Here is an 18,664-nt window from a genome sequence, read left to right on the forward strand (position 1 = left end):
GGATATCACATGATAGGGTGGGGCCAGGTTTCACAATGAGCTCACCTGAAACTCTGGCTGATTGGGACCCACACCCAGTTCCACACCTTGGCTTGTGTGATTAGGTAGGTCGCTTTTCTTTCCAAGCTTCTTAGACTCTACTTTTATTAGTTTTATCAAACAAATAAAAACAACTTTAAGTGATGAAATTTGGTTGATTTTAGATTTTTTTCTTTATTTTGGAATCAGTTTATTGATCTTAAATGTCCATCATCCAGAAAACTCCTTGAGCCTACAGAGCTACATCCTTCAGATGGTTTACAGTTCACCTCTGGGCGCTGTGACGCTCAGCAGTGCAGCTCAAGAAGACAAAACAATGTTTGCTCGAAGTCTCTGACAGCAGGTTTGGAGGAGGGGTTTAATTCTTTTACAGCTTCTGGAATATAATGCATATAATATTTTCCTTCAGATGGTTTAAATCACATCTGTCCAAATCACAGACGGGGAAATTGTTGATGATGCTTTTCTTCCTCATTCTGACCCAAACCTTATAGAAACAAACAGGACAGGTAAGGATTTCTCAAACACAGTGAAACTTGAGCCTTTATTGTGAAAGGACAGTGGAGAAAGACAGGAAAGCTGGGACAAACAGGTTTCCTGCTGGCGAACCGCTCGGCTAAACCCACCAGTCCTGCATCACACCTGCCTGCAGCTCAACGCCACAATAACCACACCTACTGTGCAGCAAAGCCACGTATGCATTTCCTAACATGTCACGAGATACATCGAGATATGACTGATTATGTTGAATTCACCACCTCTGCTGAAAACGAGGCATTAAAACAGAGCCATTTCAGTAAGTATGCCGGGTAACTGAACGCACGAGGCCTGAAACCCTGAGGGTGACTCGGCGGTCTGACAGTAATCGTGCTTTTCAGACTTACATAAAGAAAGAGAGTCGGGAGTAGAGAGAAAGAGGAGAGATAAGAATGACTTGAAGCTGTTATCATGAGAACAGTTCTGCACCGTGACGTCAATTCAAACCCCAAAACTCGCCGCCTCCTCCACCCCCTCCGTTAACCCCAATCCTTGCTTGCTATTTATAGTCTGAAGACGTGCCCCCCCTCCCTGCAGGAGCAGCGTGGGAGGAGAGAGCGGCGCAGAGAGGAACGACGGGCTGGGGAGTGCGGCGGCTGTTCAATCGAGAGAGAAATTAACGAGTGGAGCGCACTAATGGGAGTCTTCAGTCTTGTTCTGCCCGTCGGTTTTCTGAATGAGGCCGTAATAGGCGGGAACGTATTTGCTATTCAGAGAGCGTCGCAGCTCTGCAGACACCAGAACGTCTGACGTGGGATTTCTGTGTGAGGTCCCAGCAGGTTATAAACAGGTGATATACGAGTAAAAGAAAGGCTACAGGCTGTTAATTATAAATGAGAACCTGCTATAACAGAGAAGCACTGCTGAGGAGACCAGTCACACTGCAGCACGCTGCTGTGTGTGTGTGTGTGCTGCGTTTCCTCCATGCCTGAAGGTGGCGCTGCTCCTCCTGTGCAGTGCAACTTTAATCACTACTGGCAGCACTGATTGATGAAATACCAACACAGATGTATCAAACATTTCTTCTGCTGCTGGTTACAAACTAACCCCAGAAAACTAAACGCAGCCCCCGCTCAGTCAGTCATTTAAACCCCACCTTCAGCTACGGCAGGCGCGCTGGTCTCCAAATAACCACGCAGGGGAAGCATAACCTCACGTATTTATCACCCTGCACTGTAAAATATTTAAAAGCCTACAGGAGAATAAAATGCTGAGCTGAATAAAACATGACCGCTGAATCTTTAAAACCTGTTGTGGTGTTTCTGAACCACCTCCATCAGGTCACCGAGCTTCAGCCTCACACGTTCAGACACGTCCTCGTGTGGATTTCACAGGGACTAAATGTTTCTGCTCAGCAGCTTTACACGCAGAGATGCAACACAAACCATTGTTATCATCATCAGGCTGGATTATTCCAACAGTAGCAGCTCGGGGGGCATCGCCTGACCTGCAGGGGGCGCACAACGCTAGTGAGTCAGTCAGAGCCGGAGGTGACACTGAACACACAAAGTACAGTAACCAGCTGGAAGTATAAGAATGAGACACCGCTGCAGTGTTAAAGGCTGGTGATTAGAGGCTGAAGGAGTGTGTGAGTGTGAGTGTGTCTGTGTGTAGTTGGCAGACACCCTGTGTCGAGTGTCAGACCTCAGATGAGCTCTGACTGGGTGTCAACAGAGAGGAAGGAGACATCATGGCGTGAAGACGGGCCTGAGTGACACAATCCAACAAATTACTCGAAAACAAAAACGTGAACTAACAAACTCTTAAAGTACTCTAAGTATTAAAGTAGTCTTATAGTTACACAAGTAACTAAGTAGGGATGCACCGATACCGATACTGGTATTGGGGCCGATACTGTAAAATGTGTGTGTACTTATACTCGTAAAAGTTAACCGATACCATGAACCAATACTAGCTTATTTCATAAATCAGAGGGTGGCTTGTCATTTTTGTTGTAGTTTTTTAGATTGGCCACTAGGGGGACATCCCCTAGAGACAGCGCCAATAGTTCAGTGATATTCTGTTAAATTACAATGTGGAGACTCTGCAATAATTTAACAGAAGTGCTTATTTTTCACTTGAAATTTTTTTGTGGTCATTTTTATTAAGATTTAATTTTTTATCGGCAGAGAATAAAATAAAACCTGTCTTCCAATTAATTGCATTTGTGTGTGTGTGTGTGGTAGAAGTATCGGTTTTTGTACTCTGTATCGGCAAGTACTCAGATCCAAGTATCGGTATCGTATCGGTTTGAAAAATTTGGTATCGTTGCATCCCTAATTCTAAGTATTAAAGTAGTCTTCTAGTTACACACAAATTAGGTGCTTTACTTGGGTATGACTCCTCCTCCAAGCAACCCTTACGATTCAGAGGACAACCATGTGCTTTTTGCACCTCACTAAAATTATCTGACAGCTTTGTTTCCATTAAAAATGAGTAATTTTTATTTATTAATCTTTCTATAAACTGGCTATCCAGTCAGCAGTTTCAATATGCCAGAGGCTAATATGACACCACCTGAATGCTTATGATTAGCACAGGGTGTCTTTGTAATCAGTGGTTCATGTTCTGGTCATCACACATGATGACACGGAGGGGTGGTGGTACATCTGACAGGTATATGAGGAGACACTGGGTCCCACTTAGAGCAGGGCGATATGACCAAAAATATTTATCACGATATACATTTGAATATTTGTGATAATGATATAACTGACGATATAGACAAAATACTTTACAACTCCACAACTTTATTAGTGCAAAAAACCCCATCAATGTATGTTCACTTAAACAAGCAGCTGTTTTTTATGTGCATTAAAGTTATATAAAAATGTAACAGTGCAAATTCGTTGCTGACAGTTTAACCAAAAGGCATTTCCAGTGGAAACTGGCCGACATATCCTCAGCATAACCATGTATAATATCCACAAAACTTAAAAAGGAGGTTATACACACACAATACAGTAATATTATGTTGAAGCACAGTACGTATCACTCCGCGAGGCTCCGCCTACGATAGCCGTAATGCTCCGACAATCCATCAAGCGGTGCGGCTTCGTAGCTTAGCAAAGTCGTACTGAAACATCTGACAGATTTTCGAGCGCCGTGCACATAAAATCGTTTCGAGGTCAGTAAACACAACCAGAGTTCAAACATAAGCCACACGGGATTATAAGAGGCTCTGTCGACTTTCAGAAAAATCAAAGGATTAATTCTAAGTGTGCCGTATTTTCCAAACAACACGGTAATAACGACGGCCCGCTAGCATGCTCCAGTTCTGGTTCATCCGTTTCATTCAACGATCCACTTTCGCTTTTCTCATTCTGCGTCACCGCCATGTGCGTATGTAAACAAAGGCACTGCGCATGCGCGTTTTACCCATATTCCATCGCGATGTTTCATTTTCCTATCGTTGCCCAAAACTACACCGGTATTACCGTGAACGGTATGATATAGCCCAGCCCTAATTGGCCCACTTGCTGATTGTATTTGTTTTCTCCATAGACTGTATATAAAAGATGGGCACAGCCACTGTGACATCACTGATTGGTACTCTTGAACGTACCCTCGATAATCCTCCTTCCTGACTCTTGCAGCGTCCACGGTTTACTACAGTAACTGCTCGGATCTCCAATCGAATTCAATATAACTGATAGTCTTTTTGCGACCATGTGTTGCCCCCTGCTGGCTATTAAACAGAATACATGTTTAAAGCACCTTTGTGCTGGCTTCACTCTTCAGACCTGGAAGCAGCGCACTGTGGGGACTGACTCGCTTCTGGAGGCAGCCTCGAGTGGACATTAGAGGAACTGCAGACTGAGGAACTTTTTATTTGACTTCATGTTTCATTGTTTCCCTCGCCATGACGTGAGACTATCGGCTACTTTCAGATGACTTCAAACTGCATGTAGGGAGGGTGGGTCTTATATTTCACTCACTTTCACTCACTGCTAAGCTTTAGGCACTGAAACCTGTCAGGAAAAGATGGAGATTCAGGTTAAAAAGCACCTCTTCACAAAGCTAACCCTGATGGCTGATGAATAGTGAGCTGGGAGTGACAAACCTTTCTCCCTAAAGAACACTCTGTGTCTGACAAACACCAGCAGCTTTGACAGAAGTGTTATTGAACACCGCGGGAACGAGAACAGACTGAAACTGAACTTCATACTGGGGCAATAGGATGGTGCTATGGAGGTGGAGTTGGACGGGTTCTCTCCAGGTGCTCCACCTTTCCCCACGGTCCAAAAAATATGCACAGGGTTAACTTGTTATTGTGAATTGAGGTGTGAATTATCGGTCTGTGTGTTAGCCCTGAGATAGACGCGACACCTGTCCAGGATGTACCCTGCCTCTTCCCCTATGACAGCTGGGATACACCCCAGACCTGAAGAGGGATGGATGTTTATACTGACGCAGTAAAATGCTGCTGCTGTTTTCACCAATGCATGCTTTACTGCATGATGTGACAGGGCTGTCCATGAAAATTTAACCTTGATAAATAAAAGAGGACTATATAAATTCACCTAATAATTGCATCATACAAACTAAATCTGAAAAGCCATTTTCCTACATGTCATACTTTACTAAAAGAAAAATATCAGTGATTTTATTTAGACTTTAACAGACCAGAATATTTCCTCCATCACTGCAGAAACCCTTCTGATTCGTGTTTGATTGAAGAGCTTAAAGTCCAGGTGAAACCTCTCAGCAGCTCTGCAGAGAATCTGAGCTTTATAGGCTGATAGTTTTGTTGCACATTTCCTGCGTAGCTCAATCTGAGCTCCTCCAGCAGCAGGTGGAGGTCTTCATCAAATGAGCTCCAGGCGTTTGTTCTTCTAAACGAAAGCTAAATAATCTCAGAGAAGAAACAGAAATGTGTATGTAACGCAGAAGCTGGAGACCTGGGAATAAAAGAGTTTTCCCCACTGCAGAGATGTCGTTTTGCTAAGCTGTACATGTTCAGCTCACAGCCCACAGAATGAGACAGAAAATGAAGGCTGTCTATTTAAAGCTTTTCCTCCTCCTGGTGATTGTGTTCTGCTGACAGACAGCCGCATTGATTCACACAGGCCGAGACAGTTTAATAAAGCCGGAGTGGAAAGAAAGAAACGTATGGGAAACGCCAGTTTGTAGCTCCATCGCTACAAATTGCCATCGATGTGACATCGAGCACATCTTTGACGCGGGTTTGCAACAGGTGGGGATGCATTGTATCCCTTAAAGAAACTGATCTGGGGTCAAACGGGTCACTAATGAGATGGTCACGAATGTGAGGTCAGCCTGAGGTCGTGTTTCAGGAAGAACAAAGGAGGAAGAAATGAAGAAGACAGGACGGCGAGCGTTCAAGTATTTATTTGAAAAAGCTCTGAGGCACGAAACCAGCGAGAGGTGAGAAAAGCTGCCGCTTGCTTCCTGAAGAGGCCCTGCAGATGTCAAACAGCCACAGTGGTATTGTGTAATTAACTGCTAATGGCAGCATTAAGAGGCTCGCTCCCCCCGTCTGAAAATACAAGCAGCGGTTATACAGTTAATTAACAGTCGTCGCTCTGACTCCAGGCTGAAGAAACAACAAAAACACAGAAGAGCGAAAAAAATGATTTGAGCTCATTTCTTTTCTCACAGCCGGTCTGAGAGTTTAACTAATCTCTGACGACCTTCAATGATCAGTTCTGACACCTCAGCGCGTATCAATAAAGACGTGGTTTGATGATGGCTGCACGGGCAGAGACCCTCCCCAACTTCAGCTTTCTGAAAATCGGATTTGTCACAACTGATAAGTGTAACATATCATGTTTTATACAGTGTTAATTTAAAACAACTCAACACATAAAAAAATAAAGATCTAAAAGCATCCATCTTTGTGGTCAGCCCAGGCAGTGTGGACTGAGCAGGTGAGCAGCAGCTCTTGTTTCTGTAACAGCAATTAAAACCATTCTCAGACTTTTCCCAGCAAAACTAAACTGAACTGTTCAGCTGCAAAGCTACGCTAAAGCTACGTAAGCTACAGTAAAAGCTGTGCAGATAAACTCTCAGCTGAGTTTGCCATCATCTTTGATTTGGGTAACTTTGCTGCAGGCTGACAGCAGCTCTGTGCTTCCTGTCATGAAATGTAGAAACATGCACGTGATGGTCTGAGGCTGGAGCAGCGTAACGCATGGCAACGCATGGTAACACGTAACGCATGGTAACACATGGCAACGCATGGTAACGCATGGTAACGCATGGTAACACATGGCAACGCATGGCAACGCATGCCAACACATGGCAACGCATGGCAACGCATGCCAACACATGGCAACGCATGGCAACGCATGCCATGCATGACAACGCATGGCAATGCATGGTGACGCATGGCAACGCAAGGTAACACATGGCAACACATGGTAACACATGGTAACACATGGTAACGCATGGCAACGCATGGTAACGCATGGCAACACATGGTAACGCATGGCAACGCATGGCAACGCATGGCAACGCAAGGTAACACATGGCACCACGTGGTAACACATGGCAACGCAAGGTAACACATGGCAACACGTGGTAACGCATGGCAACGCATGGCAACGCATGGCAACGCAAGGTAACACATGGCAACACGTGGTAACACATGGTAACGCATGGCAACGCATGGCAACGCATGGTAACGCATGGCAACGCATGCCATGCATGACAACGCATGGTAACGCATGGCAACGCATGGTAACGCATGGCAACACATGGTAACGCATGGTAACGCATGGCAACGCATGGCAACGCAAGGTAACACATGGTAACACATGGTAACGCATGGCAACGCATGGTAACGCATGGTAACGCATGGCAACGCATGGCAACGCATGGCAACGCATGACAACGCATGGTAACGCATGGTAACACATGGCAACGCATGGTAACGCATGCCATGCATGACAACGCATGGTAACGCATGGTAACGCATGCCATGCATGACAACGCATGGTAACGCATGGTAACGCATGGTAACGCATGCCATGCATGACAACGCATGGTAACGCATGGTAACGCATGGCTTGTTTTTGCATTTCGAACATGATGTGATTTAGAAAATATATATTTATATAAATGTGTAAACTGTGACTGTTCTGTTGTTCCTCTTTGTTTCGAACAGACTCAGAAGTGGCATCTTTATAAAATCCACCGTCTGTATCGCAGGTGGAACGGAGGCCCAGCCTAAACCAACCAAATTGACAGCACCGCCCACGGAGCCAGGCTGCTGAACACAAAAACCTAAACAGCTACTTTAAATATCTGCACGAGCCGGGGAGGATAAATAAGCCGCCCACACTCATCGGTGCAGAAACAGAGCAAACCTCAGTGGGCTCAGCGTTCGCTCGGTAATTGTCCAATTTAGGCGGACAGTGCCGAGTGGCGGGCCGGTGCATCCAACAGGAGCAGTGTCGAGGATCTCGGAGTCCCAGGAGGGGTTGATGAGGGGAGGGCATGATCAGCGGCTGGAGGCGGTGTGCAGCATTCACGTGGCAGCTGATAACAGAGCTCATTTAATTTCCTCTGTGTGCTGGGAGTCAGAGAGAAAATGAAAGAAAGCCAGTGTATAGATATATATAAACCTGTGTGTGTGTGTGTGTGTGTGTGTGTGTGTGTGTGTGTGTGTGTGTGTGTGTTGGCTTATTGGCGGCAGATTTATTTGGCGTCCCGTCACCTCTCCTCCTCTCTGTGTCATGAACCCGATATGTAATATAAATCTGCCGTGTTTCAGCAGAGTAACGAGGAGGCGGCAGGAATGTGACGACGCCCAGGCGATGTGGAGCAAACACAGAGATGCTGTTATTATTTTTTCAATCAATAACAGCCGCAGTGCCGCATGGATTCAGCACAGCTGCTCAAACTCTGGATCAAACACTGCATAGGAAGTCAAATACAGGCACAGCAGGAAGAAGCCAGTCAATTTTCAAAATAAAAGACTACCGGCAGACTTAAATGCTCCGTTTCTGAAACACTCGTGGATCCACCGTGCTCCTGATGAGAAACCGGAGCAGACATCTGGAACACTTATGGGGAGCTTATCACAGTAAGTCGCGAGTGTACGATACTTCAGGTACTCACACCAGCACGGGTCGCACAGCGTTGTTCATGTTGCCGTACGCCGCTCGGCCCAGCAGCTCTCTGAAGCAGTTCTCAGCCAGCGCTGATGGGTTCTCCTCGCCATCCTGACCCGCCCCCGATGGCGTGTTGGGGTGTCCCGCCCTGCCAGAGAGACCAAAACAACAACAGAGAGGATGCTTAGAAAGAAAAATTAAAAATACTCCCCCGCGGTGACCGTTTACAAGAAACACAAACAGCTTAAACAAGCTGGACTGAAAACAAGAAAGCAAATTATTTACTTAATGTTTAAATGACTGAACAACAACCAAGAATCAATTTAACACATTGAACACAAAAATCGGTACAGGAGGAACGATGCAAGAAGCTTTAAGGCCATAAGGAAGGAAGGAAGGAAGGAAGGAAGCAAGGAGGAAAGAAAAAGTACAAAATAACAGGAGAAAATAATCAATCAGAGCAGCTGGGAAAAAAGGAGAAATCAATGAGGGCATCGACCTGCCTCAACCAGAGGGGTGTGTGTGTGTGTGCAGACAGAGGAAACAGAAACACTGCAAAGTCTGTGCCAGGCAGAGATGTACAGGCCTTCCTTCACTGCGACATCAGAAAAGAGAGAAGAAGTCAGGACTGAAACAATAACTTTGATTGGCTCACTGATGAATCATCGAGGTTTCTGACTGAATGACTGAGCGTTCAGGCCGGCTGCCTGTCCGATGGGTCAGCTATCGCAAACCAACAGTGCAAACCTTCAAACCTTTAAAAACTGTAATAAAATCAACAGTAACCAGATAAAGATGAAACTACTGTAAACAGAGAAGAAACACAGAGTTCTAGAAACGGCCAACAGCAGCCATGCCCTTCTATCCCACGCGTCGTAGACATTCACAAGCAAAAGAATAAGAGCTGAGCAGGAAGCAGTGGCTTTTGATTTACTGGTCAGGTAGCCGCAGCCACAGTCACGAGTTTGGGTAGTGACCTAAGGAATGAGATCGAAGATGCAAGCAGCAGAAGAGTGCGTGGGCTCAGCCTCAGAGACGGGCTGAGGAGCTCAGAGCAGAGCTGCCGCTACGCCACATCAAAAGGATGCAGTCTGGGTTATTCAACATCTGACAAGGATGAGACGCCCATCTGTGAGACCACACTCTGCAGAGATGACGTCTCTCTGCTGGCTTTCCAGAACAGCTAAAAAGAGGCAGGTCTGCCTGCAATCAACCTCTGGAGCTCTTTTGTCCCGTCTCCTCCCTCCACCCCAACCGGTTGCAGCGGATGGCCACCACTCCCTGAGCCTGGATCCGCCAGAGGCTTTTCCTTCCCACTTTCGCCAAGAGCGTGCTAATATGGGGTTTTCTTTCTATAATCGTAGGCGCTTTACCTTACAATAGAAAACAACTGAAGACATTCAAGGTTGGCAGAAAGAGTCTGACCACTTAAAAGACAAAATAAAGGTGTTGGAGACACTTAAACATACACAGACCTTCCACTTCAGGGTTAATAACACATTTTAACAAGCTTGTACATTTGTTCATTCCCAATAAACCCATTTGTTGCTTGTAATAAACCTTTTTCACTCACACAAATTTGTAGAAGTCATACTTTTGTCATAATAAATAAAGCTGCGTTCTGCAGGCATGAATGCAGAGCTGCTTTAATAACTGAGCTGCCTTTTGAGCCAAAACTCAAATCCTGACAGACTTTGGTGGATCACTGTCACCTGCAGAAAAAGAAAACAGTCTGAGAAGCTGCAGCCCAGCAGAATGAGTAAACAATAATGAGCGGAAGATTTCGGAGTGTGGCTCTGCAGAGGTGACAGTAAGCCCACCGAGAAATGTTTAGCGCTGCAGCTGCAGCAGAGCGAATTCTGATATCAGAAAATAACAAAAGTAATCCTAACGAGCTGTCAGACGATGACGAAAGCAGGACCGAGGTGTGGAAGAAATGTTGAGGATTCCTGTTTTGTAATTTGCAAACGTCACCTCGCAGCCAATGAGAAGCGAGTCCTCTCACGCCCGTGGGCTCTCTTCTCTGTAACGAGACTGGACCTGTTGTGAAATGTCAGCTGACAACAGGGTTAAAGTTCAACTTATTTGAAGCTCGAGCTCGTTGGGCGAGGTGTGAAATCTGAGGTGTGCAAGCTGTCCGAGACAGCGCCGCCGCAGGGAGCGTCTTTCCCGCTTCCCGCGCTGACTGAGACTGACGTGAAGCGGCGCGGTCGGTAACTGCGGTCCTGAAGATGCTGCAGAGGGCTGTCAGCGACGTACATGAGCCACGTAAGGTCAACATGGATGTTGACCATTTTTGGGGTCCTGGTTGATATTTTATCATTCAGATTTTTAGGACACCCTAAAATTGGGAAACCCCGAGGATGGCGGTTGTCCTGCACCTGTGCTCCAATAAACCAGCCTCAAGAGCACAAACAGGAAGCAATTGTATTGTTGTAGTGATGCGTGCGGACACCAGAGTGCCTCCTCCTGACCTCCTGAGAGTCAGTGGGGACTTTTTGTACAATAACTTTATCATATTTAACAACATTGAAACCATGTTGACACTCACAAAATGAGACGGTGGATATAAAACTGATTTGGTTTGAGATTAAATGTGTTTGTATAGACAGCGCCTGCATTTATAAAGAACACAGGCACTTTCTTTATAAAGAAAAACCCAACAATAATAATACCTGTGTAGTTTGAGGGCCTGTAGGCTCAGATTTTCTAATGTAGTTTAAAACAATCATAAAATATTAACATTTTAAAAAGAAACTGAACTACTGAAACACAGCTATGCACTTTATTAATGCCCTGTCATTGTTCCAGTTATCCTCGTTGGACCTGTTTTTGGTCCTGAACTCGTCTCATCTCAGCACGAGGTGACGAAAATCTGATTTAAACTGGATTTTAAAGCTGTTGTTTGGGAATCAAATGATCAAAAACTAAACTTTCTGCTTATGTGATGATCCGAGTTCAGGGTTTGGGTGGGTCACGGAAGATTTTGGACATTTCAAACTGGACCGCAAAGGTCCGAAGTCTGGGAATGGCTTCGTCTGCAAGACGAATGAACCGCTTTAGGATTTTAAGACACCATGAATGAACTTTCTGAAGATTTCTATATTGAATATTTAGTAACTACGATGACTGGGGAAGGTCACGGTAATCATCTCGAACGCCGTTTGCTGCATCTGGACCTCCTTCCAAAGAGGTGTTGCAGTACTTTAATAAATGCAGACTAAAGTTATTATTCACAAAGCCACAACGCGGGCCTATTTTAAGCAACAAACTCCAAATGCTTCATGTTGATGGAGGAAAGATGCTGCCAATTGGTTTCTTCTGCCGTCTTGTTGGTCCTGGACTCTAAATACTTGTTCTGCATGAGTTTTCCTGCAGAGCTGCCAGGAATCCACAGTCCTGGCCGGAGACCAGGAGAGCCTCATGTTATGTGTTATATTGATAAAATAATGCAATAGTAAATCCTTTCCCGAGCAATAAGCCTGGTCACAGATGGACCGTAGGCAGCCAGCTCTCAGGAGGGAAACAATGCAATTACTGACAGCCCACACGGGCGGTTCAGGGGAAATTAAATGCTTATTGCTTGTTAGAAGCAGGGAAATGAGACAAAAATGAAAATCTCTGATGTTATAGGAGGTGGGCTGTTGTTATTTAATGAAATAGAAGAAACTGAAGACGGACTTTTCCTGATGATTGCTCACTTTAGGAAAAAAATTGTTAAAACATTCCAGAACAAAAAACCCGGTCAGACAGAAACTCAATTTCAAGCCTCCACGGGAAAAAAAAAGTCTGAAAGGATTTACAGCACATGTGAAAAGTTCATGTTTGATGTCCTACAGTTTAAAAGAACAAGTTTACTCACATTATTTTTTAAATGGTGGCGTTTCGGGGTAAACATGGAAATAATAAAGAGCTTCAGTCAATCCAAAGACTCAACTGGGACTAGAGAGACCACATTTCTCCCATTTTGGCTTCTCTTGGCTTCCTTCATTCAGATCCAGATATAAATAAATAAGATCTAAATATAATAATAAACGCGAATTCACCCTGTAATTGTGTAACTTAATTAGCAGCGTCCTCCTGAAATGCACCAACAACATAGAGAGTAACATCCTCCTCTCTTCCCCCAAGTTTCTAAAAGTAGAATGGGAGGCAGAGCCTTCAGCTTTCAGGCCCCGCCTCCGTGGAAACAGCTCCCAGTTTGGGTTCAGGAGACGGAAACCTGCTTACTAAAATTAAACTTAAGACTTTGCTTTGTCAGCTGTAGATATTCTTATGCTGTGTGTTTCTTAACAGGACTTTTACTGTGAAATCAGCTAAAAAAAAACCTGGAGTTTTCTGCAGATTTCACAATTAAAGTCCGGTTGAGAAATGAATATTTTCTGTCCACTAAAATGCTATAGGCCTTTTAATTTGAAACAGATACTGGAGTGGTTTAACAGAGCTGTGCCTCTAACAGACAAAAATATTAAAATAGACCAATAATCATTTTCTTACTCCTACTGTTCTACTATTGTACCAAACAGTAGGAGTAAGAAAATGATTATTGGTGAGGCAAATCAGGGTCTATGAGATGAAACACAGAGTTTATGTGAATGATGCAAACATGTTCCTTAATCCTGGTTTACTTTTCATTTCTGAGCTTATGTTTAATGTGTAAACCAGCAGCTACTGCAAGCTTTTGATGTTTGCAGGTTACTTAATGCAGCAGATGAATCTGTGAAGCAATCAGCACATCGTTAAGATCAATGTGTGTGTCTTCACTGGATTTCAGCGGTGTTAGCTAGATGTGTATATTCTAAGGAAAGCCTCCTTGATGCACTGACCACTCCTCCCTGTCCTCTTAACCCTCAGCGGTCGCTTCCTGAACTGAATGTTAAGAAAGTTTTCAAGTTACATGTCAAAATGACAAAGTTATGACCGTCTAACACGTTTATCAGGAAAAAAGTTCTGGTACAATCCTGTACTGTTGAGGCCTCTGTTGTGTGCGTGCATTTAATCGAGAAGTGTGCTCTAAAGAAACGACGGTGGTGTGATTACAAAGATTAAGGCAGTTAAGACAAGTTAGAGGTCAAAGTCGTTTCCAAGGTGGCAGAGAGAGTGTGTTTGCGTGTTTGTATGTAGGTGTGTGTGCTGATGAGCAACACAGGCAGCCAGTTAATCGTGACGCAGGAGGAGGCTTTGTTCGCCTTCCTCTCTGGTTTCTGCACGCCGGGCACGTCCGCCTTCCCCAAGACGCAATTAAGAGGATCCAACGCCCTTGACCGCTGCTTCCCAGCAGCCTCCTGAGGTTCGATTAGAAAGCCGACAACATGCTGCCGAGCCCGAGTTCGGGGACAAAATTATCAGAAGGAAGAAAAAAACCAAACAAACAAGCACAACAGTGATTCCCTCAGAGGCGAGAGTCAAACTGTGTTTCAGTGGTGAGCTCTGAGTCACACTATTAAACCGACAGAAAGACATTTAGTTTGACAGGATGCTGCTGGACCGCAGTGATGCTGAGCTGCTCCAAGGAGGGAGGTCAGCATCCGAATGGGCAGAAAAGTGCAGAACAAATGTTCACCTGCCACTGGAAGATGTTTCAATCCGTGGAGAAACAAGTCTGAACTCCCCAGGGAGAGATTTTTGACGAGTCCAGGCAGCCTTTTCCTTTTCACTTCACCTCCCAGATTTTGAGAAACGAGGCAGAGCGACGAGAGAAGCAGAAGAAAACTGGTTTATCAGAAAAAATAAAATGCACATCACAAGCTATGCTTCCTGTGATTGCATGGAGCTGCGTGTGATTGCATTCGCATGAACAAAGCAACATGATAAGGTGCCTGATTACAGATGGCTAATGATTACCCTGCAGGGAGGTGATACTATCCTCAGCGGACCACCCGCTCTTCATTTCTCCAGCTCTTTTTAGCTAAACCGTCACCAGTAAACTCCTCAAATAACTGCTAACTGCCTCGTGAGAGAAGCTTCCTTCTACTCGATGCTGAACCGTCAGTTTGTACAGACGAACGTTAGCATTTTACTTATTCTTCAAAGTTTGGGAAAGCTTCAGAGGGCATTACAGGCCTTTAGAAGGTATACAAGACCTGCCAAGAGATCAAGTCGAGACAATAAAAGCTCCAAGAGAAAAAAAGAGATTTGACTGAACAGCTTCTAAAACTAAATGTGTCACAATCCTACATCTCTGCAGACGTGTGCTTCATATTTATGCGGGTATTGGTTTCACATGGATTTTAACTCCTGCCCAGAAGGGTCGGGTTTTACTGAGATTTATCTTCCAGCCATGGAAGATGGATCGGCAAAAATTCTGCTTTTCCGGTCAAAGGTTAATTGAGAAGAAACTGCAGCAATTAGCCTCAGAGAAACCAGACCGTAGTCCACGATCTGAATCTGATCAACTATTTTAGCAGTGGGGGGAATGAGTGAGTGAGACCATGTCAGAGTCATAGAAAAATAACAGTTTGGATTTGAAGGCCGGCTCATCTGCTCGATCGCTTGGCGTTAGGTGGTCGTGCATTTCATAAGAAAAGGTCAAAGCTGTGCGAGGCCTTTTTCGATAATATTAAACGTGTGTTGTTGTACAGTTTTTGATTGGGTCATGCAAACAGTGACATTGAAACACATGATTGTTGTTAGCCTCATGTTCACTTTCCATGTAAATGTTGAAGAAGAGCATGATGGGAAATCCCCGCAGTTTACAAACCCTCACAGTCCGTGGCTAAAAACCTTTAGTTGGATCCACAAGTTTGTGCACGAGGACATTTTTTGTAGTTTTGTGTTTGATTTAAAATCCTCTGTGGTGAAGTTGAGAGTTTCAAGAGTTTCATTCAAGGTATTAAATAAAATTCCCCATTTTTAGTAACACCCAAATAATTCCCAACCTGACTTCTGACACAGATGTGAGGATGAAACCAGACTTCAGTGTTTTATAAGACTTTCAGAGTCTTCTAGTGGACGCAGCTACAAGACGAAGGCTCAGTTGGTCTAGAGCCTGACATGAATATTCCCTCAGCAGTGATGTGTAATCAGGAAGGGGGACAACATTAACCAAAATTCAAAGATGAATTAGCTTTAAGTATCTGCTGATGCTAAGTACCCACTGGGAATAGGGCAGATGTTTCGTGAGCAGCTGGACAGATCACGAGTTTTCTCTCTAACATCACAGGGTTTTTACTTCACGATATAAAAGTGCATCGAACTGTTGCTGTGAAACGGTGCTGTATGAATAAAACTCTGCTGCATGTAATCCAAGTAAAACGGCTCAGAGATGAAAAAACTCAGAGATTTAAATTCTTCCAAACTGACTCCTCTGCATATGGTCAAGTAAAAAAAAAAAAAACTGTGTTAGTTTATTTACCATTTTATTTTTATTATTTATTTAATTATTTTTTTTTAGCTTGAATTAATAAAACGGATTTAAAAAAAAAAAATTGGTTAAAAAGCATTTTTATCACTATAGTGATGTTTCTTTGGTACGGAGCCCCGCAGGGGACATGGGAGAAAAAAAACATTAACACGGACTTTTGCGAGATCTCGCAAAACAAACTCGGGATCTCGCAAAAGTTGAATTCCAACAATGGCGGCAGCTACTTAGTTGTAATATTCCTCTTTCTGGGTCACAAAATACACTTTTAAGATATTTTGAGGCGTGAATGTAGGTGTGTAAACGTCAGATACCTGCTCGGTTTGTGCTCCGACGTTTTCGGAGATCTGACACCCACTAGCTCGAAGCTAACGGGAGGTCGAGAACTACTACAGCCGGGAGGAACACCGCTTTCCCGGCACATCGTGCCTCGACCTCCCGGTCGGCTTCGAGCTGGCGGCCTCCGAAGAATGCGGCTAAAACTTTTGCGAGATCTCGCAACAGTCGGTCTTAATTTTTTTTTCTCCCATGTCCCCTGCGGGGCTCCGTACTTTGGAGAAAGGTAAAACCTCTTTCGGCAGTGCTAATCTTTCCTGTATGTCAGGAAAAATGTAACGTGACTCGAGTGTGGCTGGAGTTCATGATTTCATAACTTTAGACTCGCGGTTCAGTCAATCTACGCCAAAAAGGACAGATTAAAGGCAGGAGTCAGACTTAAATATTTAACCACGTATCCTTCATGTTTAACCTCACACATCCTACCTCGCCTCCTTCAAAGAGCACACTTCCAGCCTCAGATCCGGCTCGGGGTTTCTGCTCATTAAGTCGCAGAAACGACTCGAACGCTGCCGTTACCGCTGAGATATTTCTCCCCCAGGACAGCGGGGAAGGAAGATATGCAGAATAATTATCCCAGGGAATTGGGAAGGTGCATTTCCATTTAAATGGTGAAGATAAGATTTGGTGATTGGACTGTTAGGAGCAGGAAATAAAACTGCAGAATTAAACACGAGAAACAAAGAGAGCATGACGGTTAAATAGAGAGACCCGTGTTTCACGCTGGTCCAGCAAAGCTCGTTCCTTCAACAGGAGACGTTCATCTCAAGATCAGCATAATTAATTAAAGCTAAGCTTTAAAGGTGTACCGTAAAAGCGTAACGTGCTCACTGGTTTTTTCAAACCATTCCCTGTAAACTTTAAGGGTTGTTGTGAGGAACGTCCCAGCAGATCATCAGGTACTGAAACAGTCAGACAAACGTCCGTGCCGCGTTCAAAGTCACTTAAATCTTCATTCTGATCCTCAATTTTGGTTAGAAACGTGTTCACATGCAGTTGAACTCGAATGACCCCTGGGTATCCTGCTTTGAATGCTTGGAAGTAACCTCCCACCATCACCTGTGGGTGACAGGAACACCAGCCTGTCCGAACAGCCACAGCGCTCTCATTCCTCCACATGTGTTTGAAGGGAGCGAGCTTCTTGTGGAGCTTTAGGTAGGAAACAAAAAAACAGGCGAGAGAAGGAGGAAAAAAAGAGTCAAAAGGAGGCAAAAAGCAGGTCCAAAAATAGCATTTTGTTCACATGGAAACCACACAAATGAGAAAGCAGAGGTTTCTACAGAACGGAGCTCAGGTGGTGAAATCAGGAGAGAAGGTGATAAAAATGAGGAGGTGAGGAGGAAAAGCGAGGAGAGTGAAGAGATACCATCATCTGCTTAATGTAACTACTTCAGTTCTGGGTTAATTTTCTTATTAAATATGTGACAGAAAATGTCTGCAAATGATCAAAGCACTCGTTCAAAACAAGAAAAGATATTTGACGCACTATTATTGTACATTTCAGACATCTTTTCTTTTTTAAATCAATAACTGTCTCAAAGACAGAGAAGATTGATAAGAGCTTTGTGCTCTGTCATGTTGATCTTTGCAGTGCAGGCACAGCATCTCTCCCAGCCCGGGGAGGGGATGAGGAGCAGAACTAAGCTCCTCAGCACGACATCGGGATTTCCTCCTTCACCTGGATGCGAGCCTGGATTTGTGGGCCGAGTGAATAAAATGAGGTTTGAGGTGTGTGGGAGGCAGTAATTCCTCCGCTCGAGTTCAGGTGAAGGTTTGTATTCCGTCGGCCGACCTGATGATCCCGAGCGATTTATGGCAGATCCAACGGCAGGATTTACTTTGGATTCTGACTCTCCAGGCGCTGCTGAATTAAAGACGTCAAAGGTCCAAAGAAGAGCGAGAAACACAGAAAACCGGAAGAGTTTGTTAGAAAGCAGGAAAAGAAAACGCACCAACCAAGTAAACACAAGCCAAGATCCTTCGGTTGCTCAGCGTGACCAGCGGTCATATTTTGGGTTTGTATTACAGCGTTAATCTTATCATGTCAAACTGAATAAATCCTCTTCCTATGAAAAGGGAGTTCTTCCTCCCCAAAGTTGCCACGTGCTTCTTCACGGGGATCATTTGATCGTTGGGGTTCTTAAAGTCCTGAGAACAGAATGAACTGGGAGCTCTGGGTCTTGTTAGCCCTTTCTTTGTCACACTGGTTCATGCGCTGAATCTCTGTAGAGCGACGATGTAACCTACGTAAGCGGTCGAGACTCATGCTTGTGTGTTCACTTCCAGCTCATGGCCCGACGGGACCTGTGGGATT

At 44.5% G+C, this 18,664-nt stretch overlaps 1 protein-coding gene across 3 annotated transcripts in view; it reads right to left on the reverse strand.

Annotated features, from left to right (window-relative positions):
• efr3a (EFR3 homolog A (S. cerevisiae)) overlaps positions 1–18,664 on the reverse strand; it is a 117,801-nt gene that overhangs the window by 31,458 nt on the left and 67,679 nt on the right. For all 3 annotated transcript variants that reach the window (XM_087832566.1, XM_087832567.1, XM_087832565.1), the window contains one exon: positions 8,662–8,802. In XM_087832566.1, the coding sequence (XP_087688692.1) occupies positions 8,662–8,802 (141 nt within the window). The remainder of the gene's footprint in view (positions 1–8,661; positions 8,803–18,664) is intronic.

This window comes from Neolamprologus brichardi, chromosome 18 (genome assembly GCF_056152115.1).
Source record: "Neolamprologus brichardi isolate AB-2024 chromosome 18, ASM5615211v1, whole genome shotgun sequence".
NCBI classification, from domain to species: domain Eukaryota; kingdom Metazoa; phylum Chordata; class Actinopteri; order Cichliformes; family Cichlidae; genus Neolamprologus; species Neolamprologus brichardi.